The 19,052-nt window shown below is 39.6% G+C and overlaps 1 protein-coding gene across 4 annotated transcripts in view; it reads right to left on the bottom strand.

The window, feature by feature from the left end:
• Positions 1–19,052, bottom strand: part of LOC114567971 (major histocompatibility complex class I-related gene protein-like) — a 45,880-nt gene that overhangs the window by 14,195 nt on the left and 12,633 nt on the right. For 3 of the 4 annotated variants that reach the window (XM_028597283.1, XM_028597280.1, XM_028597284.1), the window contains exons 1-2: positions 10,213–10,276; positions 4,412–4,678 (exon numbers count right to left, since the gene is read on the bottom strand). The exons of the other annotated variant lie outside the window; for it this stretch is intronic. In XM_028597283.1, coding sequence (XP_028453084.1) covers positions 4,412–4,678; positions 10,213–10,261 — 316 coding nt within the window. In that variant the 5' untranslated portion in view covers positions 10,262–10,276. Of the gene's footprint in view, positions 1–4,411; positions 4,679–10,212; positions 10,277–19,052 lie in introns of those variants that run through there. 4 annotated transcript variants of the gene reach the window in all.

The following is a 19,052-nucleotide window of genomic DNA, read 5'->3' as shown; positions in this document are numbered from 1 at the left end:
GTGCGCGCAGAGACAGAGAGAGAGAGAGAGAGAGAGAGAGACGGTGTAGAGTGAGTCACGACACAAACGGGTGCCCAGTTAGTGTTTGCATGCAGTGTGAGAGGGGGAGTGGCCAGCGGCTAGAGCGGCAAAAGCCAATGTGTTCTTCTTTTACCGATATATTTAACGGTATATTTTGCTTTTCATATCCAAATAACGTCAAACTTGGCACTGCGCTTACTCGTGCCCGTAGCAAGACACCTGTCAAGTTTGAAATCCATCGGACTAACGGTTCGAGAAATATGCACTTAACACCCACCCACCCACCCACCCACACACACCCACACACCGTTGAGTCAAAAATGTAGAATACATTTTGGTTTATAAATTGATTCCATGATTTATTTTTTAACTTAAATTGTTCATTTGTTCTATTCTTTCATTTCAGAGTACAATAAGACACTGAACTGCATAATTTCAATAAAAACCTGGAAAAATTGGGGTGTTCTAAAACTTTTGACCGGTAGTGTGTGTGTGTGTATATATATATATATTTGTGCTGTCAATTAAACGCGTTATTAACGGCATTAACGCAAACCCATTTTAACAACGTCAATTTTTTTATTGCGAGATTAACATTCTTTTTGGTTTAGCAAACTTTGTAGTTTTTTTCACATGCTGTTACAACAACAACTAGTAATGTTAGAAAAACTACACCACCACACTGGATCTAGCTAGACCGGAAACAAAACATCAGGCACGCTGCACACACTTGTTTGGGCTTGCGAGCCGGCCAAAGAGTAGCAGGCTAACGTTACGTTTTGAGAGGATGGTGAGCGTGAGATGCCGAAATGGATGCCAATAAGATTCTGAATGGAAAGTTTACTTTTAAAAAGTTCCCAAATGGTTCCATTGACAAGACCAAAGTGATCTGTGTGTTTTGTCGTTGTGAACTGAGCTATCATCGCAGCACGTCCAGTCTGAAATACCACCTGATGGCCGAGCACACAGCTGATGCCAATTCTCCGCCCCCTAGTCAAAACCAGGCGACAAAAGCACAAAGCAAGCCGATCTACTTTTCCATGTTGATAAGAGCATTAAAATGAGAAAAACAATAATGGGACAAAAAGAAATCAAGGGACATTTAGAATAGATAAAAATGTGCAATTAACTGCGATTAAATATTTTGTTTGACAGCACTAGATCAGGTTTACCTACACTATGCGAGAACAGGCAAAATTTCAATTTGCAGCACTTCACCAGCATCTGAGAAGTTTTTTGTTTTTTCCCCACCAGGCAGCATGATTCGGCGTAACGAAAGAACAACTGCCAGGGTCATTAACATTCATGAGGTGCTTTGCATTGAATATTTATGGTTAAAAATGGGCGTGTACAGGGCGGGATGAGAGGCTGATTCACATACGCAAACTAGTGGGTAATCTGTGATTCATAAAGGGAACATTGCTTACAGATGTGCGTACGCACGGTTATATAAATCGGATTTTTTTTTTGGCATACACCATTTTTGGCTTTTGGGCATACGTACACTTTTAGTACGGATCCTACACACAGTTTTATAAATTAGACCCCTGATCTCTCTCCTCCTTGTGTTCTGTTATCATACAACTGGTGCTGTCTAACATCTGCAGCATTGGATGCAGTCCCAGGTTCAATTGACCAACAACTTATAATTATTGAATTATTTTCTACTTCTTAGATTACCATCTCGGAAAGGCAGCTGCATTTCATTAGTCTGATTTTGTGCAATGAAAGTTTACTTTGTTAACAGAATATTTATTCTGTACATGATGAAAAAAAAAGCCTAAAAAGGCTTCTTATTTTCCAACATGCAATATCAAAATCTTAGTTATTTCACTTTTTAAGCGTTATGCAGCAACACAAAGCTTCAGATGGCAAACGAAACATTTGGATTCCTGAAATCAAACCTGTCCAGACAGATGATAAGGCCCTCAATCACATTATCTGACAGGTCAATGAAGGACATGTCTTGTATTTCCTCTTCCTGTGTATGTTATTGGGAAGATATTTTGACTATTGATGTTTAGAATTTCATTATCTCAGGGTGGGAATGAGTTTAGGTCACTTTACAGTTTAGCAGTAAAAGTTAAACGTAACATGTGTAGCAGTATGAGTTGAACTCCTAACTACCTGGTGCTCTGTTGACCAATCACTGCCTCAGGGCCCCGTATAAAAACTGCTAGTTTCCCCCTTCTGCCCTCTCTTGGCCGTTGGTGACGGAAGTGCGTCATACTTCTGCGTCGCCAGTGTTGGGGAGTAACGGAATACATGTAACGGCGTTACGTATTCAGAATACAAATTATGAGAAAATGTACTCCGTTACAGTTACAAATAAAATAGTTGGTATTTAGAATACAGTTACATTGTTGAAATCAATGGATTACATGACGATACTTTTCTGTTTCACGAGTTTATCACTCTGAATAAATTAAGGCAACTCTATGCATTTTCCAGAAGCCCCGATATGAAATCGAAAAAAATAGCTATTTGCGTGATCAGTCACAATGGAGTCGGAACCGGCACGACAGAGCCAGGACAGGAATACGTTTCTATCTTGGAAATTCAAACAGCATTTCACATTAAAGAACGAACAGGGAGAATGAAATACAGCTATGTGCAGTGCAACCTCTGCTTGCCAGCAACCAACCTCCTTTCAGCTCCAAATTACTCCACCTCCAACCTGAAGAAGCATCTTAAAGTAAGTTATTTTTTTAATTAGCCAAGGGTAGTCGTCTGCTGTAGTTTTACTGGTCACCTTGCTATTTTAACATTGATGTGCGACTTTACATTCTCCTACGTGCTGATTTACCAGCTCCAGAGCCGTTTAAAGACTGACTAGCCCCGTTTGACATGCTAGCTAACGTTAGCTAAAATTAGCTCGTGGTAGCAAGACTGCAGTTAGATTTTTGTAGAATACAGTTCGGGACTACCAATACAATAATCTATCTGCTTGTTCAGGTACACATTCAGCTAGTTGGAATAAAAAGAACACACCATTATAGGCCTGTTTAGTAAGATGGATGTGATAGCCGCATTCCTACACTTATAAAACACAATTCAATGTGGAAGTAATCCTGAAGTAATCCAAGTATTCAGAATACGTTACTCAGATTGAATACGTTACAAATTACATTTGTGGGCATGTATGCTGTATTCTGTAACGAAATACTTTTTGAAAGTATCTTTCCCAACACTGTGTGTCGCTCACTCCGTGTAGTTGCTCTGCTGTGCTACAGATCTTCGGTTGGCGGGCTATCATTCACCTTACTGGTTGAACGCCGTGAATGAGGAGCGAGTAACACTGATAGCTGCTACGTTTGCATGCTCGGAGCTTCCTCCCTCTGGGCTTACTAAAACTCTGCTTGAGCGGAACCGGGCTGAAGCCACCGGAGAACCTTGTAGCTGCTTGGCACTTCCACTACTGGCTGCTGTTTTGCCGACACTGCTGTTTGCTTCAGACGGCTTTTGCCGCGACTTAGCTGTTATTTAAAAATTGAATATTGTAGCGATTGCTGCACGCCTGTCTTGCCTTCACGGCTACTGGGCCAATATGAGTCACCTGTTTTATCGAGCCATTGTTTTATAGTTGAGGGGTTTGACTCCCTACTTTAATGTGGTTGATTTAGTTGTTTCTTTCTTTATTTTCTTTCTATTTTGTTTTCAATTTAATTAAAAGTTGTACTTATATTTTGTTTAGTCTTTTTCTATTTAAACATTGACTTTTCTTGGTTATGTTATTGTGTCAATTATAAGTGTTTTTGTTTTGTTTCTTGCTTTGTATGGCTTCCTGGAACCAATAGTGGTTCTGGCCATTATATTGTATTTATATTGTGTTCGATTTCTTTCAATTTGTTTCTTTATAATTTGTTATTGATTTTTTTATATTCCTTTTGTGGAGTGAACCCCTTTAATTTTGTGTGTGTGTTTCCCATTTCTCTCCCCATTTTTAGTTGGTGTCCGGGTGGTGGTATCTCCTTCCCGGTGTGCTGTGTTTCCCCATTTTCATTTGCTGTGTTCACTGTTGTGTTTTTGTGTGTTCACGGGTGACTTTCCCTGGGATCCCCCTTACCACCCTCGTACCCCCTTCTCCGCTGGTAAGCCTCAGCACAATTATTTCCCCCCCCTTTTTGGTGTGAATGTGTTTTAAATTGATTGCTTTTAACTTTATTGATTTTTATTGAAATAAAACTGTATTTTTTTGTAAGTTGAACCTCGTCTTTGGCGCCTTTGTATACTGACCTGTGTGACATTAAATATATCAATAATCTTGCAATTGGAAGTAAAATCATTCATTAGTAAGTGATATCATTCTCTGGGTGAAATTCCCAGGGTGGCGTTGTCGGTGTTTGGTTTTGTCAGCTCTCGTGCCGCCACACATGCATAAATACTGTACCTCCACTTTGGTTGAAGCGTTGCTTGAAGTGATACATTGTGGCTTGGAAGAAGTCTGGCTCACTCTCAAAACATCTTTTAGTGTAAAACGCCAACTGGTCAGGATTGTTTTTGAAAAATGTTTTCCAGTCCTGTTTTAGGTCTACTATCATTTTCTTGTTGTCGCAGTAACCCATCAGAACGTCATCCACCACTGCAACACCAACATACTCTGGGAAGTTTGGGAGTCCAGAAGATCCAGTAGCGAAAAACTTGAGTGAGTGTTTCACTGCAGGACAAACAAGGTTTATAGATTCAGTATAAATAGATGCATATCATTATTTTATCATACATATGATAGGATTCAGTTAATCTAAAACATGATAGTCTCCAGAGGCCTGTAGTACGAAGAGAGATTTGGCATTAACAAGGTAACTTTAGGTTCTATTTCTTATAGGCTTCGCCCTCTAAGAACTATTGCCATTGGGTAATCCCTTCGCACGTGTGCAGTCGTGAAGATTCCGCAGATGCTGTATATTACAGTGGCGCGACCAGAGATCTGCTCTCATTTTTTCTTCAGCGACAAGCAGTTTGAAGACTTCGAAGAACAGCGGTGTCCACCGTGTACAGTCCACCGACTGGCTACATCCTGCCGCCGGTGTTCTGTCGATTTATGCTACCTATCGAGATGTGCTACTTAGCGGTTCTGCGCATGCGCACGACCCACAAGCATGGTCTGATTCCCCGCCCAAAATCTATGCAACATGGCGGTCGGACATACGGTCAGTACTGTGGTTAATAGAGTAATATCTAATAAATAATTTATTCATTGTACCTTTTGATAGGGTATATTTGTCTATCAGAATACGCTACCACTGAAATATTCAATAAATATAATTTAATAGAATATCAAAATATGCTCCTTATCTCCTGACAGTGCACATGGAGTGAGTAGTGGTGCAATATATAATGATTCTGTTGGGGGAGCATTATTTGATAGGGCATATTTGTCTATCCGAATATGCTACCACTGAAATATTCAATAAAGATATAATGGAGTATCAAAATATTCTCAAATAAACATAAGATGTCAATACTGTTAGAGTTATACCTCTATGGGATTCAGCCTGCCTGCACATTTGGAAATATGCAGGCAAATATATCCACATAAGGAAGCACATTTCGATAGGGCAGCGCGACTCGATAGACTCTACTATCGATTTACGCTACGGTAGAATTTTTCGACAAGGCAGCATAGATCGTCAGAACACCGGCCCTCCACCTGAGCCGCGAGGTGAGCTTTTTCGTGTACATCCTGGGGGTTTTGAATTGCACAGCAGATCTAATGTCGAGGGGGGGTCCCTCTCACAGCGAATGGAAACTGAATCCACTCGGATTCGGAGAGAGCAAAGGTGGATCTTTTTGCCTCACAAGATATTCCACCCCCGGTGATAAGCCAGCGACTATGGGCCTGGCCGCTGAGCGAGAGCGCTTGGAGAGGCTTGCCCCGTGATGTTGTGCGCACTATGCACCCCCCCCCCCCACTACAGCGTGTTACGCGGGGCTGTGGGTCCACTTTCCAACGCTGGTGTGTGAAGAAAGGTGCAGAGCCCGCGTTGTGTCCTCTTTTGTCAAAAGTATTCACATTCATTATTCAAGTAAAAGTATAGATACTATGGTTTGAAAATACTTAACAAAAAGTCAGAATTTTCGTACGCAAAAACAATATTCACCGGTACGTACTCTCAGTGGTGCAAAAAGTGGGTATGCGCTATATGCGGCGCATAGGGGCGCAGCACCGTGGGGGCGCCAAAGCGATGGTAGAAAAAAATAAAGTTACAAATATTTTTTTTTGTGTTTTCTATATGTAGCTGCTTTTGTGCGTTTCTAAATCATTTCTGCATTTCCTCAATGTTATTATATAACATTGTAGAGGACTAACAGGCTTGAGTAGACGCCCTGTCTCATAAGATTCCATCATAGATGAGAAGAGGGAGCGGGGGGGGGCGCTCCCGTTTATATATGTCAATGGGCGCTCCCTACTATGGCCACGCCAAGACCCGGGCTATGGAAGGGCGGGTCCGGTCTTGGCGTGGCCGTAGTAGGATTCGTAATATCGCGAGTGTGGGCAGCGTGAGCGCTGAGCGAACAGGTACAGTAGTGAGTTGTTGTCTGTGGAAAAAGATGGACAAAGCAAAAAAGCTGTAAAAAAAGAAAGAGGGAAAAGGAGATAGCATGTCAAGGGATGCAACAGCAGTTAAATACGTGGATGGTGAAAGGCAACAGGTAGGATTTAAAGTGTGACGTCTGTGCTTGGAGGCTTGTAAATATTCATGTTAACAGACTAGCTAGCGTTAGCTAACACTGGGAATGTAGCAGCCAAATGGGGGTTTACAGCTAGCTTAGAATATGCAAAACTGAGGTTGCTGAGCTGAAAACTGGAAAATATAAGGTAGCATGTACAATAAAGTACAAGAATCTGGAAAACATAACTAATGCTATAACTCTGGTACCACGGAATCATTAATATATTTTGTGTTACCATTAGCTGTCAGACATAGGCTACAGGCTAGGCCTATAGTTACATCTGTTGGGTGACATGGAAGCTGTAATTACAGGGTCACATCTCTCTCTCTCTCTCTCTCTCTCTCTCTCTTCTCTCTCTCTCTATTTAAAGGACTCTGGACCTGATTTACTAACACTAGCGCAGTTTGCGCTGCGTTTGTTTATGCGAGTTCGGTAATAGAGCATGCTTCCACATTTTGCGTAGTAGGCCTATTTATCAACCCTGACACCCATCAGCGTCTTTCTCCGCCCGCAACACCGTAAATTGCGCTGTAGCAAAGCGGTACTTGTGCTATGATATTGTCACGTTCCGATCCTGTCACGTTTGTGTTTTGTTTTGTTTCAGGTTATTTTCACATTCCTGTTTTATTGTGAAGGTTCCCTGTTGTTTCTTGTGTTGTCTGTTTGCTTCCTGTGGTCAGTGATTGTTTATCCCTGCCCTAATGTATTGCACCTGTGTCTCATTGTCCTTTCTGTTTAGTGTATTTAAGTTCGGTCTTCCCCTTACCCCAGTGCGAGATTGTCTGCTTCCCCTGTGTTAAGCCTTCGAGCGTTTTCCTAGTGTGCCTATCTGTTTGTTTATTCCTTGGATTTTGACCTCTGCCTGTATTTGGATTTCCCCTTTTGCCTGCCACTTTTGGATACCTTTTGCCTGTGTGTTGCTTCTGACATTTGCAATAAATATTTGTTAAGACGTACCTGAGTTGTGTATTGTGGGTCCATACGTTTGTGTGCCTGATAGATATGACTGAGTGCAGACTGTGATATTCCCACTGCTGATGCTATGACTGTTTGAAATGATCCTGATGCCAATATTTATAATGTAGCGAGGAGTTTAACAGCTGCTGGAATGGAATGTGAACGCTGAGTCGGAGATTCAATTTCATCTTTGATTTCTTCCAGTAACTCTAATATTGCACGGCTGCTTGATCTGTAACGCTAAATGATGTTGTGTTCACTGACAAAGTGTGATTCTTGTGTTAAAAATATTTTCAGCCTCGCCTGTGTCTTCGTCTTGCTTAAATTACTGCCATTTCACCAGCGGCATAAAGGTCTACGAGGAAACTCGATTGCGGCTGGTTTAGACCTGCTTTTAAGAGGCGGAGAATTTCCCCCGCAGCTCTTACTGTCTTTGTAAATACCACGGAATATAATTAGGCGCACTTTGCGCTTATCCTCCCACCTTTACGAGTGGAACTCCCACTTTCCCCACGACCCTCCCACGAACGCATATTGAAAGCGCAACTTGTCTCTTCTTGCTCATGTGGCAGACAATCTGCAGTTTTACCCAAGTGCGCCCCGTTTGTAGCGCGCATCGGTTACGTCCGTCTTTGCGACCAATTAGCGCCTGGAAACGGAAGGCGCAAAATGATAAATCTAGCCCTCTGTGCTATGTGGCTCTCCATATTTGTACTTTTTAAAATCCCAAAAAACAGCAGCACAACCTTACTGCAAAATATTTGTCTTATCTGATGCCATCACTAGGCTGATTTAAGAATTGAATTGAGGCTGCTACATTTAACAGTGAGTTCATTTCATTCAGGTGTGAGGATGGTGGATCAGGAAAGACAGGGGAAGGCAACAGGTAGGTCTAACATTAGGTGGAAGTGTAGGGGGAGCCACTTGACACTAACAGATTCATTTCTTAATATTATGGAAAATCTATTACATAATGATTGTTTGACAATATGTCTTAGTGGAGAAGAACACAGGCAAGGAGTGAATGAGACAGACATGAGGTCGGTGATGGCATCACGTAGAGATGAGACCAGTGATGACATCAGGTAGGAGTTCTATTAGTTAGACCACACAAAACTAAATGTCCAGTATGGTTTGAAGTTCTGTTGACCAACCTATTCACTGTGTCCTTTTTGGGGAAAAAATAGTGCAGACAGAGATGGAAAATATAACAATTAGCCTATGTCTGACATCGGGGACATAGTAAACATATCAGAACGGGGGGCACACTTATTTATTTATTTATATGTTTTTGTGGGGGGTGGGCGCCAAAATTGTTGCTGCATACCCCTCTGACACTGGGTAGTTGCGCCCCTGCGTACTCTTCTCCTTATAAATACGGACTTGCGTTATGCGGTCCTGCACAAGCCTCACGCTCCTCCCAAGGTCGTCCCATATTTGTCCTAATAAGGTCCATGTTAATCAATGAATATTCCAGCCTTGAAAGGAGACCTTGATCACCAATCCCGAAACGGAAAAATGGGTAAAAAACACGATTCAGTGATTGTGAGATCGATGTGCTCCTAACAGAGGTAGAACATCGAGACAAAATCCTGTTTGGAAGCCTTAACCCTTGTGTCGTGTGGTGTTCATGTTTTTGTTACACAGCCTTAATACTTAAAAGATTTAGCTCAATTACCAATGATACATCATTTATGGTTCATATTTGCCATTTACCCCTGTGATATCACATTTATGATCACATGATCATTTTCGTTTTTTGTGAGAAAACAAGGAAATTCAATTATTAAAAAGGTAAAAGATAGAAACAAGATTTTTGATCATTTTTGGTGCTTATTTCTTAGAACTTCATCAAAACGGGTGATAGTGCCTGAAATGTAACAATTTTGTAACTTTGTGTGGGAATAGCAGGTGCAGAATGACAACATTACCACACACAGACACCTCCAATCAGACACGACCACATAAAGACGCACAGACACACACGCACATCAAACAAACACAGTGCATTTCACGGGGAGAGGCAGAGGAGAGCAGCGGAGGAAAAGCGCATATCCTCCGCTGCACGGTGTGGGAGGATCCCCTGCCTCTCCCCGTTAATCGCAGCCCCTCGCCGGGCGCCGCGACCGGCTCTGGGTCGGTTTAGAAAGAACGGGATTGTTGGGTTCAGGAAAAATAAAAACTGGGTTAGGTTCGGAAAACGGGCATACCATCGGAGTTCACTTAAACGCAGTCTACAAAACCTTGGAAGCATTACGCACGATCACAAGCATGGTCAAAAGGTTGCGGAAAACTGGGAACATTTTTACGCATGGAAATTCTTTATAAATCCCGACTATTGCGATGAATGTCGCGACGACAAATTTTCACCCTGCTTCACGCAACTTTTTCTTGCGTAACAGGTTTTATAAATGAGGCCCCAGGGCATGTTGATCTTGATTCAGTACAAGCCTCAGGTGAAGTAGAAGTGAAACAACTCCAGCTGTGTTCCAGAGCTCCACAGAAACTAAACGCAGAGCTGAGTTCAAAGTAAAGTAAAGATTTAAAATGTGATCTTACCTGGAGATGAGACGTGACAGAAGAGAAGCAACAACAGGATTTTTTTCATCTTGTTTTGATAAAGACGTGTCTGAGGACCGAGCTGGTTCAGCTGTTCTGTATTCTGGGCTTCTCGAAGAGGGAGTGTCTGGTCAGTCACGGTACAAAAGTAGGCTATAATCCGTTTTTCGTTTTAACCCAAAAACGAAAAAAACGGGTCGACGAACTATGAGCTCCGTTTTCTCGTTTTTCCAATGTCCATAGAAATTAAAAATTAATTGGAAAACTGCTCGTTTTTCAACTGTTGTTTTTTTGTTATTCATGTTTCCGTTTTAACCCAAGAGCGAGAATACGGGCTCATTTTTATAATGTGCATAATCATTGAAAATCTGATGGTACACAGGTCTCGTTTATAATGTTATTTTGGTCTTAAGTGTTAAGATCAAAGTTGACTAAAACCAATGCGCTCTGGACAGGAAGTAATGAGAGCTGTAATAACTGCCAGAAGAACAATGTAGTTTAGCTTTTGCCTGTAGCTTGTCAGATTAAGCTACAGTTAATTATTTAGGGTTATATAAAGTATTTAATTGAGCAACATTCATTAATAGCCACAAAGGGAGTAAGAATGGATATGGTTTTAAAATAGAAATAGGATTATAATAATTTTAAAATCACATTTGAAATAAAGTCTGCATTCCCCTAGCATTATGTGTGGCGTTATTGACTTACTTTTACTTGTATGTGACACGGTTGACCACATTAGCTGCCAATGAACATGTCAATGTGATGAAGAACATAAATTAACAAATTAAAGTGTACTGGACACTCTCTCATTCTGGTCTGGTCTCCTCAGGCCCTGCAGACTGGACCAGAGTTCATGGTGAGCATGGTAGACCTCCTCACTGCTGGGCCTGTGCCTGGATCACCCAGCTCGTTAGATGTTCACTGCTCATACTAAGCCCTTGAAACAGTAGTTGGCCAATATTGGATAATAAAATATAATACATGATAGGTATTGTGTGGTTGAATTACAATAAGGAATGGTCAATGGTAAGCACTGTGGCCTCACAGCAAGAAGCTACTGGGTTGGAACCCTGGTGGCCCGGGGCCTTTCTGCTTGGAGTTTGCATGTTCTTCCCATGTCTGCATGGGGTTTACTCCCCTCCCAAAAGTGCCAGCTAAATGACATGTCATTTAATGGAATGGAATGAACAAGTGAACTAAAGCACTAAAGCTTAGAACATAATACCCTAACAACATAAAACTCAAAGAACTAAATAACAAAAACTATGTGCTGCTGTGTGCTTGTGTGCAGGTGTGTGTTGTAAATTAAATAATTGGTACCAGTCCTGAATTTGCAATGCATCATTTTTCTGATCAAGATAACAGACATCTCCTGGTAAGCAATATCAATATTTACTGCCATTGTATTGTTGGAGCAGCAGCAGATGGCACAGAATCATGCAAACGTTTAATGTTACAACCGAGATATCTCTCTCTCTCTCTCTCTCTCTCTCTCTCTCTCTCTCTCTCTCTCTCTCTCTCTCTCTCTCTCAGAACATACACTTTCATAAAGGCTGGTGCATGTTTATCATATATTGTATGGTGCTGTGGACTCAAGTGGCAAATCTGAATCAGCAAAGTGGCCTATTCTGGCAGAAAACCAGAAGTAAGTTGGTCAATCATGTCACATGAATATCCTGCAGAGTTGCAATAAAAAGAAGCCTTTTCATGTAAGTTGTCAAGTGGTTTAGCCCTTGTGTTGTCTTATAAATTGGATCATTATAAATGTTATTGGCATAACAAAATTGACCATTTCATAAAGCATGAAGTAATTTATCACTCAATTCTGGGTTACCCCTTTTATCCAACTTCATTCCACTCATTAGTTTTAGACTTATTTTTTGCATTCATGGTTAACAGACCTCATTTTCATGAATTATACCTAATTTCTAAGTAAAATGAGGATATATATGATTAGTTGTTTTGGATTATAACAGACTGGTATATTCAATTCTATTTCATTTATAGTATCAAATCATAACAGGAGTCATCTCAGGACACTTTACAGATAGAGTAGGTCTAGACCACACTCTATAATAATAAAGTAATTTACAAAGACCCAACAATTCCAGTGATTCCCCCCAAGAGCATGCATAAATGCGTTTGTGTCTGTCTGTCTGTCTGTCTGTCTGTCTGTCTGTCTGTCTGTCTGTGTATGTGTGTGTATGTATGTGTGTGTGTGTGCATATACTTGTAAATATGCATGTGTGTCCTGTGTGTTTATCTTCTGTAAAGCTCAATAGTGCCCTATTGCACTACCAGGTCAAAATTCGCCCGGGAAGACAATAACTGCTATAACATTGAATAAAACACCCCAAATTGTATGAAAGTTGAAGAAAATTAATATTCACAACTTTCATACAAATTCATGTAATATATAATTAATGTAAATGAGGTCTGTTAACCATGAATGCAAAAAATAAGTGTAAAACTAATGAGTGGAATGAAGTTGGATAAAAGGGGTAACCCAGAATTGAGTGATAAACTTCATGCTTTATGAAATGGTAAATTTTGTTATGCCAATAACATTTATAATGATCCAATTTATAAGACAACACAAGGGATAAACCACTTGACCACTTACAGGAAAAGGCTTCTTTTTATTGCAACTCTGCAGAATATTCATGTGACATGGTTGACCAACTTACTTGTACTGCTAGAATATTACAGGACACTGCTGATTCAGATTTGCCACTTGAGTCCACAGCACCATACCATATATGATAAACATGCACCAGCCTTTGTGAAAGTGTATGTTCTGAGAGAGAGAGAGAGAGAGAGAGAGAGAGAGAGAGAGAGAGAGAGAGAGAGAGAGAGAGAGAGAGAGAGAGAGAGAGAGAGAGAGAGAGAGAGATCTCTGTTGTAACATTAAACGTTTGCATGATTATGTGCCATCTGCCTCTGCTCCAACAATACAGCAGAAACCAAGCAGAAAGGCCCCGGGCCACCAGGGTTCCAACCCAGTACCTTCTTGCTGTGAGGCCACAGTGCTTACCATTGACCATTCCTTATTGTAATTCAACCACACAATACCTATCATGTATTATATTTTATTATCCAATATTGGCCAACTACTGTTTCAAGGGCTTAGTATGAGCAGTGAACATCTAACGAGCTGGGTGATCCAGGCACAGGCCCAGCAGTGAGGAGGTCTACCATGCTCACCATGAACTCTGGTCCAGTCTGCAGGGCCTGAGGAGACCAGACCAGAATGAGAGAGTCTCCAGTACACTTCAACTTGTTAATTTAGGTTCTTCATCACATTGACATGTTTATTGGCAGCTAAAATGTCACATACAATATTCTGCAGAGCAATTTAAAAAAGACCTTATTTTTTTTGCCTTTTTTTACTGGCTGGTGTAAGATTAGAGTAAAAGTAGTCAATAACGCCACACATAATGCTAGGGATTTTATTTGCAGATTTTATAATGCAGATTTTATTTCAAATGTGATTTTAAAATTATTATAATCCTATTTCTATTTTAAAACAATATCCATTCTTACTCCCTTTGGCTATTAATGAATGTTGCTCAATTAAATACTTTATATAACCCTAAATAATTAACTGTAGCTTAATCTGACAAGCTACAGGCAAAAGCTAAACTACATTGTTCTTCCTGCAGTTATTACAGCTCTCATACTTTTATTTTGACACGTTAATGTTACTTCCTGTCCAGAGCGCATTGGTTTTAGTCAACTTTGATCTTAACACGTAAGACCAAAATAACATTATAAACGAGACCTGTGTTCATTCAGATTTTCAATGATTATCCACATTATAAAAATGAGCCCGTATTCTCGCTCTTGGGTTAAAACGGAAACATGAATAACAAAAAAACAACAGTTGAAAAACGAGCAGTTTTCCAATTAATTTTTAATTTCTATGGACATTGGAAAAACGAGAAAACGGAGCTCATAGTTCGTCGACCCGTTTTTTCTTTTTTGGGTTAAAACGAAAAACGGATTATAGCCTACTTTAATACCCTGACCCAATATGCATTAATTTTTTTTCAAATCAAAAGTTTACACACACTGTATTTGTTAGCCTGTAAAATTAATAGTCTATATGCAACTTTGAAGGTAATTACCCTCTCACTTCATGTGTTTGTTGGCATCCGATTCGCAGCTTTCGATTTGGCAGTTAAGGGGAAATTTAAGGGGAACTTAAAACTGTCCGATTCAGCAGAGAAACACAATTTACATTGCTAAGTGACTGATCCTCCATTTTTTTGAACCTCTTACTGTATTGAATGAGTGTTAGTTATTAAGGTAAATTATTAATTATGTCTAAAACACACTTTTAGATTTGTGAAAGCTTTATTGTCTTTATGAGAACACAATAAAGGGAGATTTCACCGTTTTTTTCATATGTAGACCACATTGGACCAAGTCCAGAACCAGATACTTTATCATGTACCAAAAAGACAAGGCGCTCCTTTCCATAGATCATTTTATCATTTTTTAAATATTTCACGCCTATTACGCTAAACTTTTCTCAGAGTCTCTCTCTTTTTCCAAAGTGACAGATAAAATCTCTTACTTTTGACCATAACAAGTGTTACTTTATGTGAATGTATAGGCTTACATTTTTAAATAGTTTCTAAACAAATTTAAAGTATTAATGGAACGGGAACAAAAAATAGTTTAACATGACATTACACAACAGGGTTAAACGATGAGATGGGTCTTCCCCTCTCCTACAAAAACAGATTGGGCCTTTTGTCTGACAACTGTCAATGCGTGAACATGTTTACATTTAGGCTATTTCAACAGATTTTTTCAGTCAGTTAAGCCAAATAATTGGGTGACAAATAGCATGCATATAGACTATTAATTTTACAGGCTAACAAATACAGTGTGGGTAAACTCTTAATTTGAAAAACAATGAATGCCAACACAGTCTCACTCCCTACTCGTCAAATGTATGACGCATGGTAAAGGACCCCTGGCGTCAAGTTTCAACAAAAGAGGTGTAGCCTACCCCTTGACGTTATTTTCTCCGTCAAATATCAACGAAAGAAAAAACACGCCCCCTCCTTAACTCAAAATCTGTGACAGTTTTACTATTGGTATTTTTAGCCCAATAACCGCTGTTTTAATCAACATTATTCACAAGATGTTATCATGGTTTATATGTATTTCTTTTAATGTTATTATTTCGGTCTATTTCGGCCAGGGAAGCTGGGTTGCTTTTTTGTTTATTTATATTTTTTAAACTATAACGCCACATCTATCAACATTCCAGCTGTTTCCTGTAACTAGTTTGGGACTCCAGAAGAAGCAGTGAAGAAAGCCTGATGGAGTGGTTCACTGTCAGACACACAGGTTTTAGTAGATCATTCTGTTAGATAACTGGTTGTTAATTCCTTAAGCAGTAAAAGAGTTTATCAAAGCCCTGTTCCTATTTTAAGGATTATTCAATTCAAATGTGTCTTAAACAATGAACATGATGCAGCCAGTTTCCAATAACTCTCCCTCACAGGACACACCTCATGAAGGTATTCCTGAAAAAGCTCTTACTTCCTCATTTCACACCTCACCTCACAACACAAGATATGTTTACTAATGTTTCATATTTAATACATGAAATACCGATTTAAAGTTACTTTATGTATTTTTGTGTTTGAAGGATGTTAATAACACAAACATCCAACACGTTAACTTAAACCTACATTGTGTAATTTTTTGAGTTGATTCTTAGCAAAAAACCCTTTGGTCTTTCACAAATATGTACTCCTTCATGTGTACTTACGTCCACCAACTAATCAAAGTATTCTCGTAAGCGTAGAATCTGCCATTCAGAATCATTCATGATACATAGGAGTGACTCGCTCGAATGACGGCAGCCATGTTGCGCCTCCATCTTTAAAATACATTAGCCAAAGAGGGACATACCTCCGCATTTCGCCCTGATACACCTATTGGCACCGTGACGAATGCATGGGGGAGATTACTCGCCAGGGAAGCAAAAAAGAGAATTAAAACGACAACGCGACAGGCAGAGCAAGAGGTGAGCAAGATGGGAGAAATTCTTACACAATGTAGCTTTAATGAATGAGTCCCTCAGAGAAACACAACAAGGCTGTGTTAGGAAGTTACCCAGCTCTACAGGAACTAACAAGGGTTTAAAGTTAAGACTTTAATGTCATCTTACCTGGAAATAAAACATAATACAAGAGGAGCAAGATAAATAAATACATCTTATTTAAAAAAAAATAAAGAAAGAAGTAGAGCTGGAAAGCTCAGCTCATCTTTCATTTCACCTGCAGTATGAGGTGTGTTTCCCCTGTGAATGACTCCTTACAGGTTTGTCAGTTCCTGTAGAGCTGGATAACTTCATAACACAGCCTTGTTCTGTGTCTCTGTTTTTATGATAAAGTGGTAAGGTGTAAATTCATGAATCATATTTAAATGTTTCTGGATACAGTGATGATCTGATAAGCGTTGCTGAGGTAACAACATCTGGAGAGGACTTCACTCTGACCAAAAGAGATTTTAGACATGTTCTGGTTCTGAGTCTCTGTTACCTGTTTCTGCCTGCTTCCACTAAAGCTCTTAGTTTGGGCTTGTCTGCTGCTAAAGTCCAAAACACATTGGATCATGTAACACAACATGTAGCTTGTTTCTTTTACGAGTTCACTTTCATTTAGTCCTTGCTCCTGTAATAAATAAGTCTACTGTCAGACTCTAAGAGCCTCTGTGCTGCTTCCTTTCCCCTCCAGAGACCTGGGTTGGAACAAAGGTTTAGTGGACTGAAAGATCAGACAGGGAGTCCAGAAAACACCTTCTGACTTCTGCCTTTAGTTTGACTCATAAAGTTTAAAATCTTATACATCTGAGTCAGAAGTTTTCACACTTACTCTGACAACAGAAAAAAACTGAAATTGATGCATTTTTAATGTAAGAGTAATTTTATTTAACATTAACAATTCAAAAATGAAATACTAAATATGAGAATATCAAACACATCTGACATGCTGAGTGTTGGCTGAGATTCTTAAAGACCAAAACCACACTTTAAAAGAAATATATAATCAGAATATTTACACAACATTTTTCTTTTAATTAAGCTAAATAATCAGGATGTTGCTGTCAAGTTGTCAAACACCAGAGAGGACATTTTATTTACCTCTACTTCATTGGGATGGTTCCATACATGTTACAGTAGTTTATCTATAAGACCCAAACCATATGCATATCTACATAGAGTACACGCAGAGTTATAGAGTTATATAGTGAGTATATGAACTGAGAGTTTGTGTATATAAACCTATAATACAGAAAGAATTTTAATTATACACAAAAACATATCCTTCACCATGAAGATTTTCAATTCCACTGGTGACAAACTCAACATTTTGTCAACTCTTAATGAAGAAATAAAAAAAAAAAAAAATCTTTTTGCTTGTGCTTGTTGCTTCATGATTATTTCATGTTATAGTTGTACTCAGTTGTAGTTGTATACTCAAGATTTGAAAGCAAGTTTTTTAGGGGCTTTAATATAACGGTTTGTTGAAGGAAGCTTATCATTTCAGGTGTTGTTTAACTGGAGATGTGAATAGTTCACATCACAGCATTTACTGCTTACTGTCCCATTTGAAGTCACTCACTGTGTGCAGGATGGGTTTGTAAATCAGAAGTTCATGAACGTTGACATAGAGTGCGTAGAAATGTTGTAAGGAGCTGTAAGGAAAAAGCCACTGTTACTGATCTGCCTTTAATAACCAGAGGATGATGCAGCCTGTCCAGAGGCTGGTCGTTCAGATGAACTCTGCAGATCCACCAAAAGGTGTTCAGGATTTCCAGCCTCTGAAACAGGTTTAGCATCTGATGTTTGATCCAGAACCAAGAGACATGCTCCATCTGTCACAATCAATGAGCTGACTCAACAACTTGAATGTGACATTAGCAACCAGCAGCCTCCAACCCCAAGAGCTTTTTATATCTGCTTCTATACATATGTTTTCATCTTTGTGAAGCACTTTGGTGCAAACTTGTTGTTGTGGTGTTGAGTGTTTTGTTTTCCTGTTTTGATTGTGGAGGACAATTGTATGTTTCTGTTTCCCTGTTTTTGATGATTATTATGGTTGTTTATATTTCTGTTTCTGTTTCCTGTATTTCCCATGGATTGTTTATGCTTAGATTTCTGTGATGATTGTTGGTTTCTGTTTTCCTGTTGATGATTCTTCCCATGAGTGTGGATGTTTGGTTTTCCTGTTTGTATTGTGTATTCCTGTTCTTTGATGATTATTTCTGTTTCCTGTTTTATTTTGATAGTCTGGTTTTCTGTCTTGTCTTGTCTAGTTTTACTTCCTGTGTTTTCCCACCTTTTTAATTACTCTGCCTCTCCTAATGTGTTTCACCTGTTGTATCACCTGTTCCTTGTTTGCTCTGTGTTCCCTTTTTCTGTTGTCAGATCGTTTTGTGTGCGTTTGTAGAACAGAAGCTGGGAATTAATTACGTCACCTATATGTTTCTTTGCTCACCGCTGATTGGTCAAACTTCTGACTGAGATCTTGACAGAGGTGTCAATTCCAGGTCCAGAAAGTAAAAGTCCTGCCATGTGTTTATTCCACCAATGAACTCAGCCAGCTGATTTCACTAATTAGTAGTGAAATCAGCTGGCTGAGTTCATTGGTGGAATAAACACATGGCAGGACTTTTACTTTCTGGACCTGGAATTGACACCTCTGGATCTTGAATCCAGAACATAACGTGCCCCGGGGCAGGTTAGCCGTGCAGCGTAAGATACCATGGCAACGAACACCGATTCAAGCCGAGCTACTTTCATAGTACCT

Source organism: Perca flavescens, chromosome 14, assembly GCF_004354835.1.
Source record: "Perca flavescens isolate YP-PL-M2 chromosome 14, PFLA_1.0, whole genome shotgun sequence".
NCBI lineage: Eukaryota > Metazoa > Chordata > Actinopteri > Perciformes > Percidae > Perca > Perca flavescens.
Note: the sequence above shows the minus strand (reverse complement) of the source record. Positions and strands in the feature narration are given on the sequence as shown.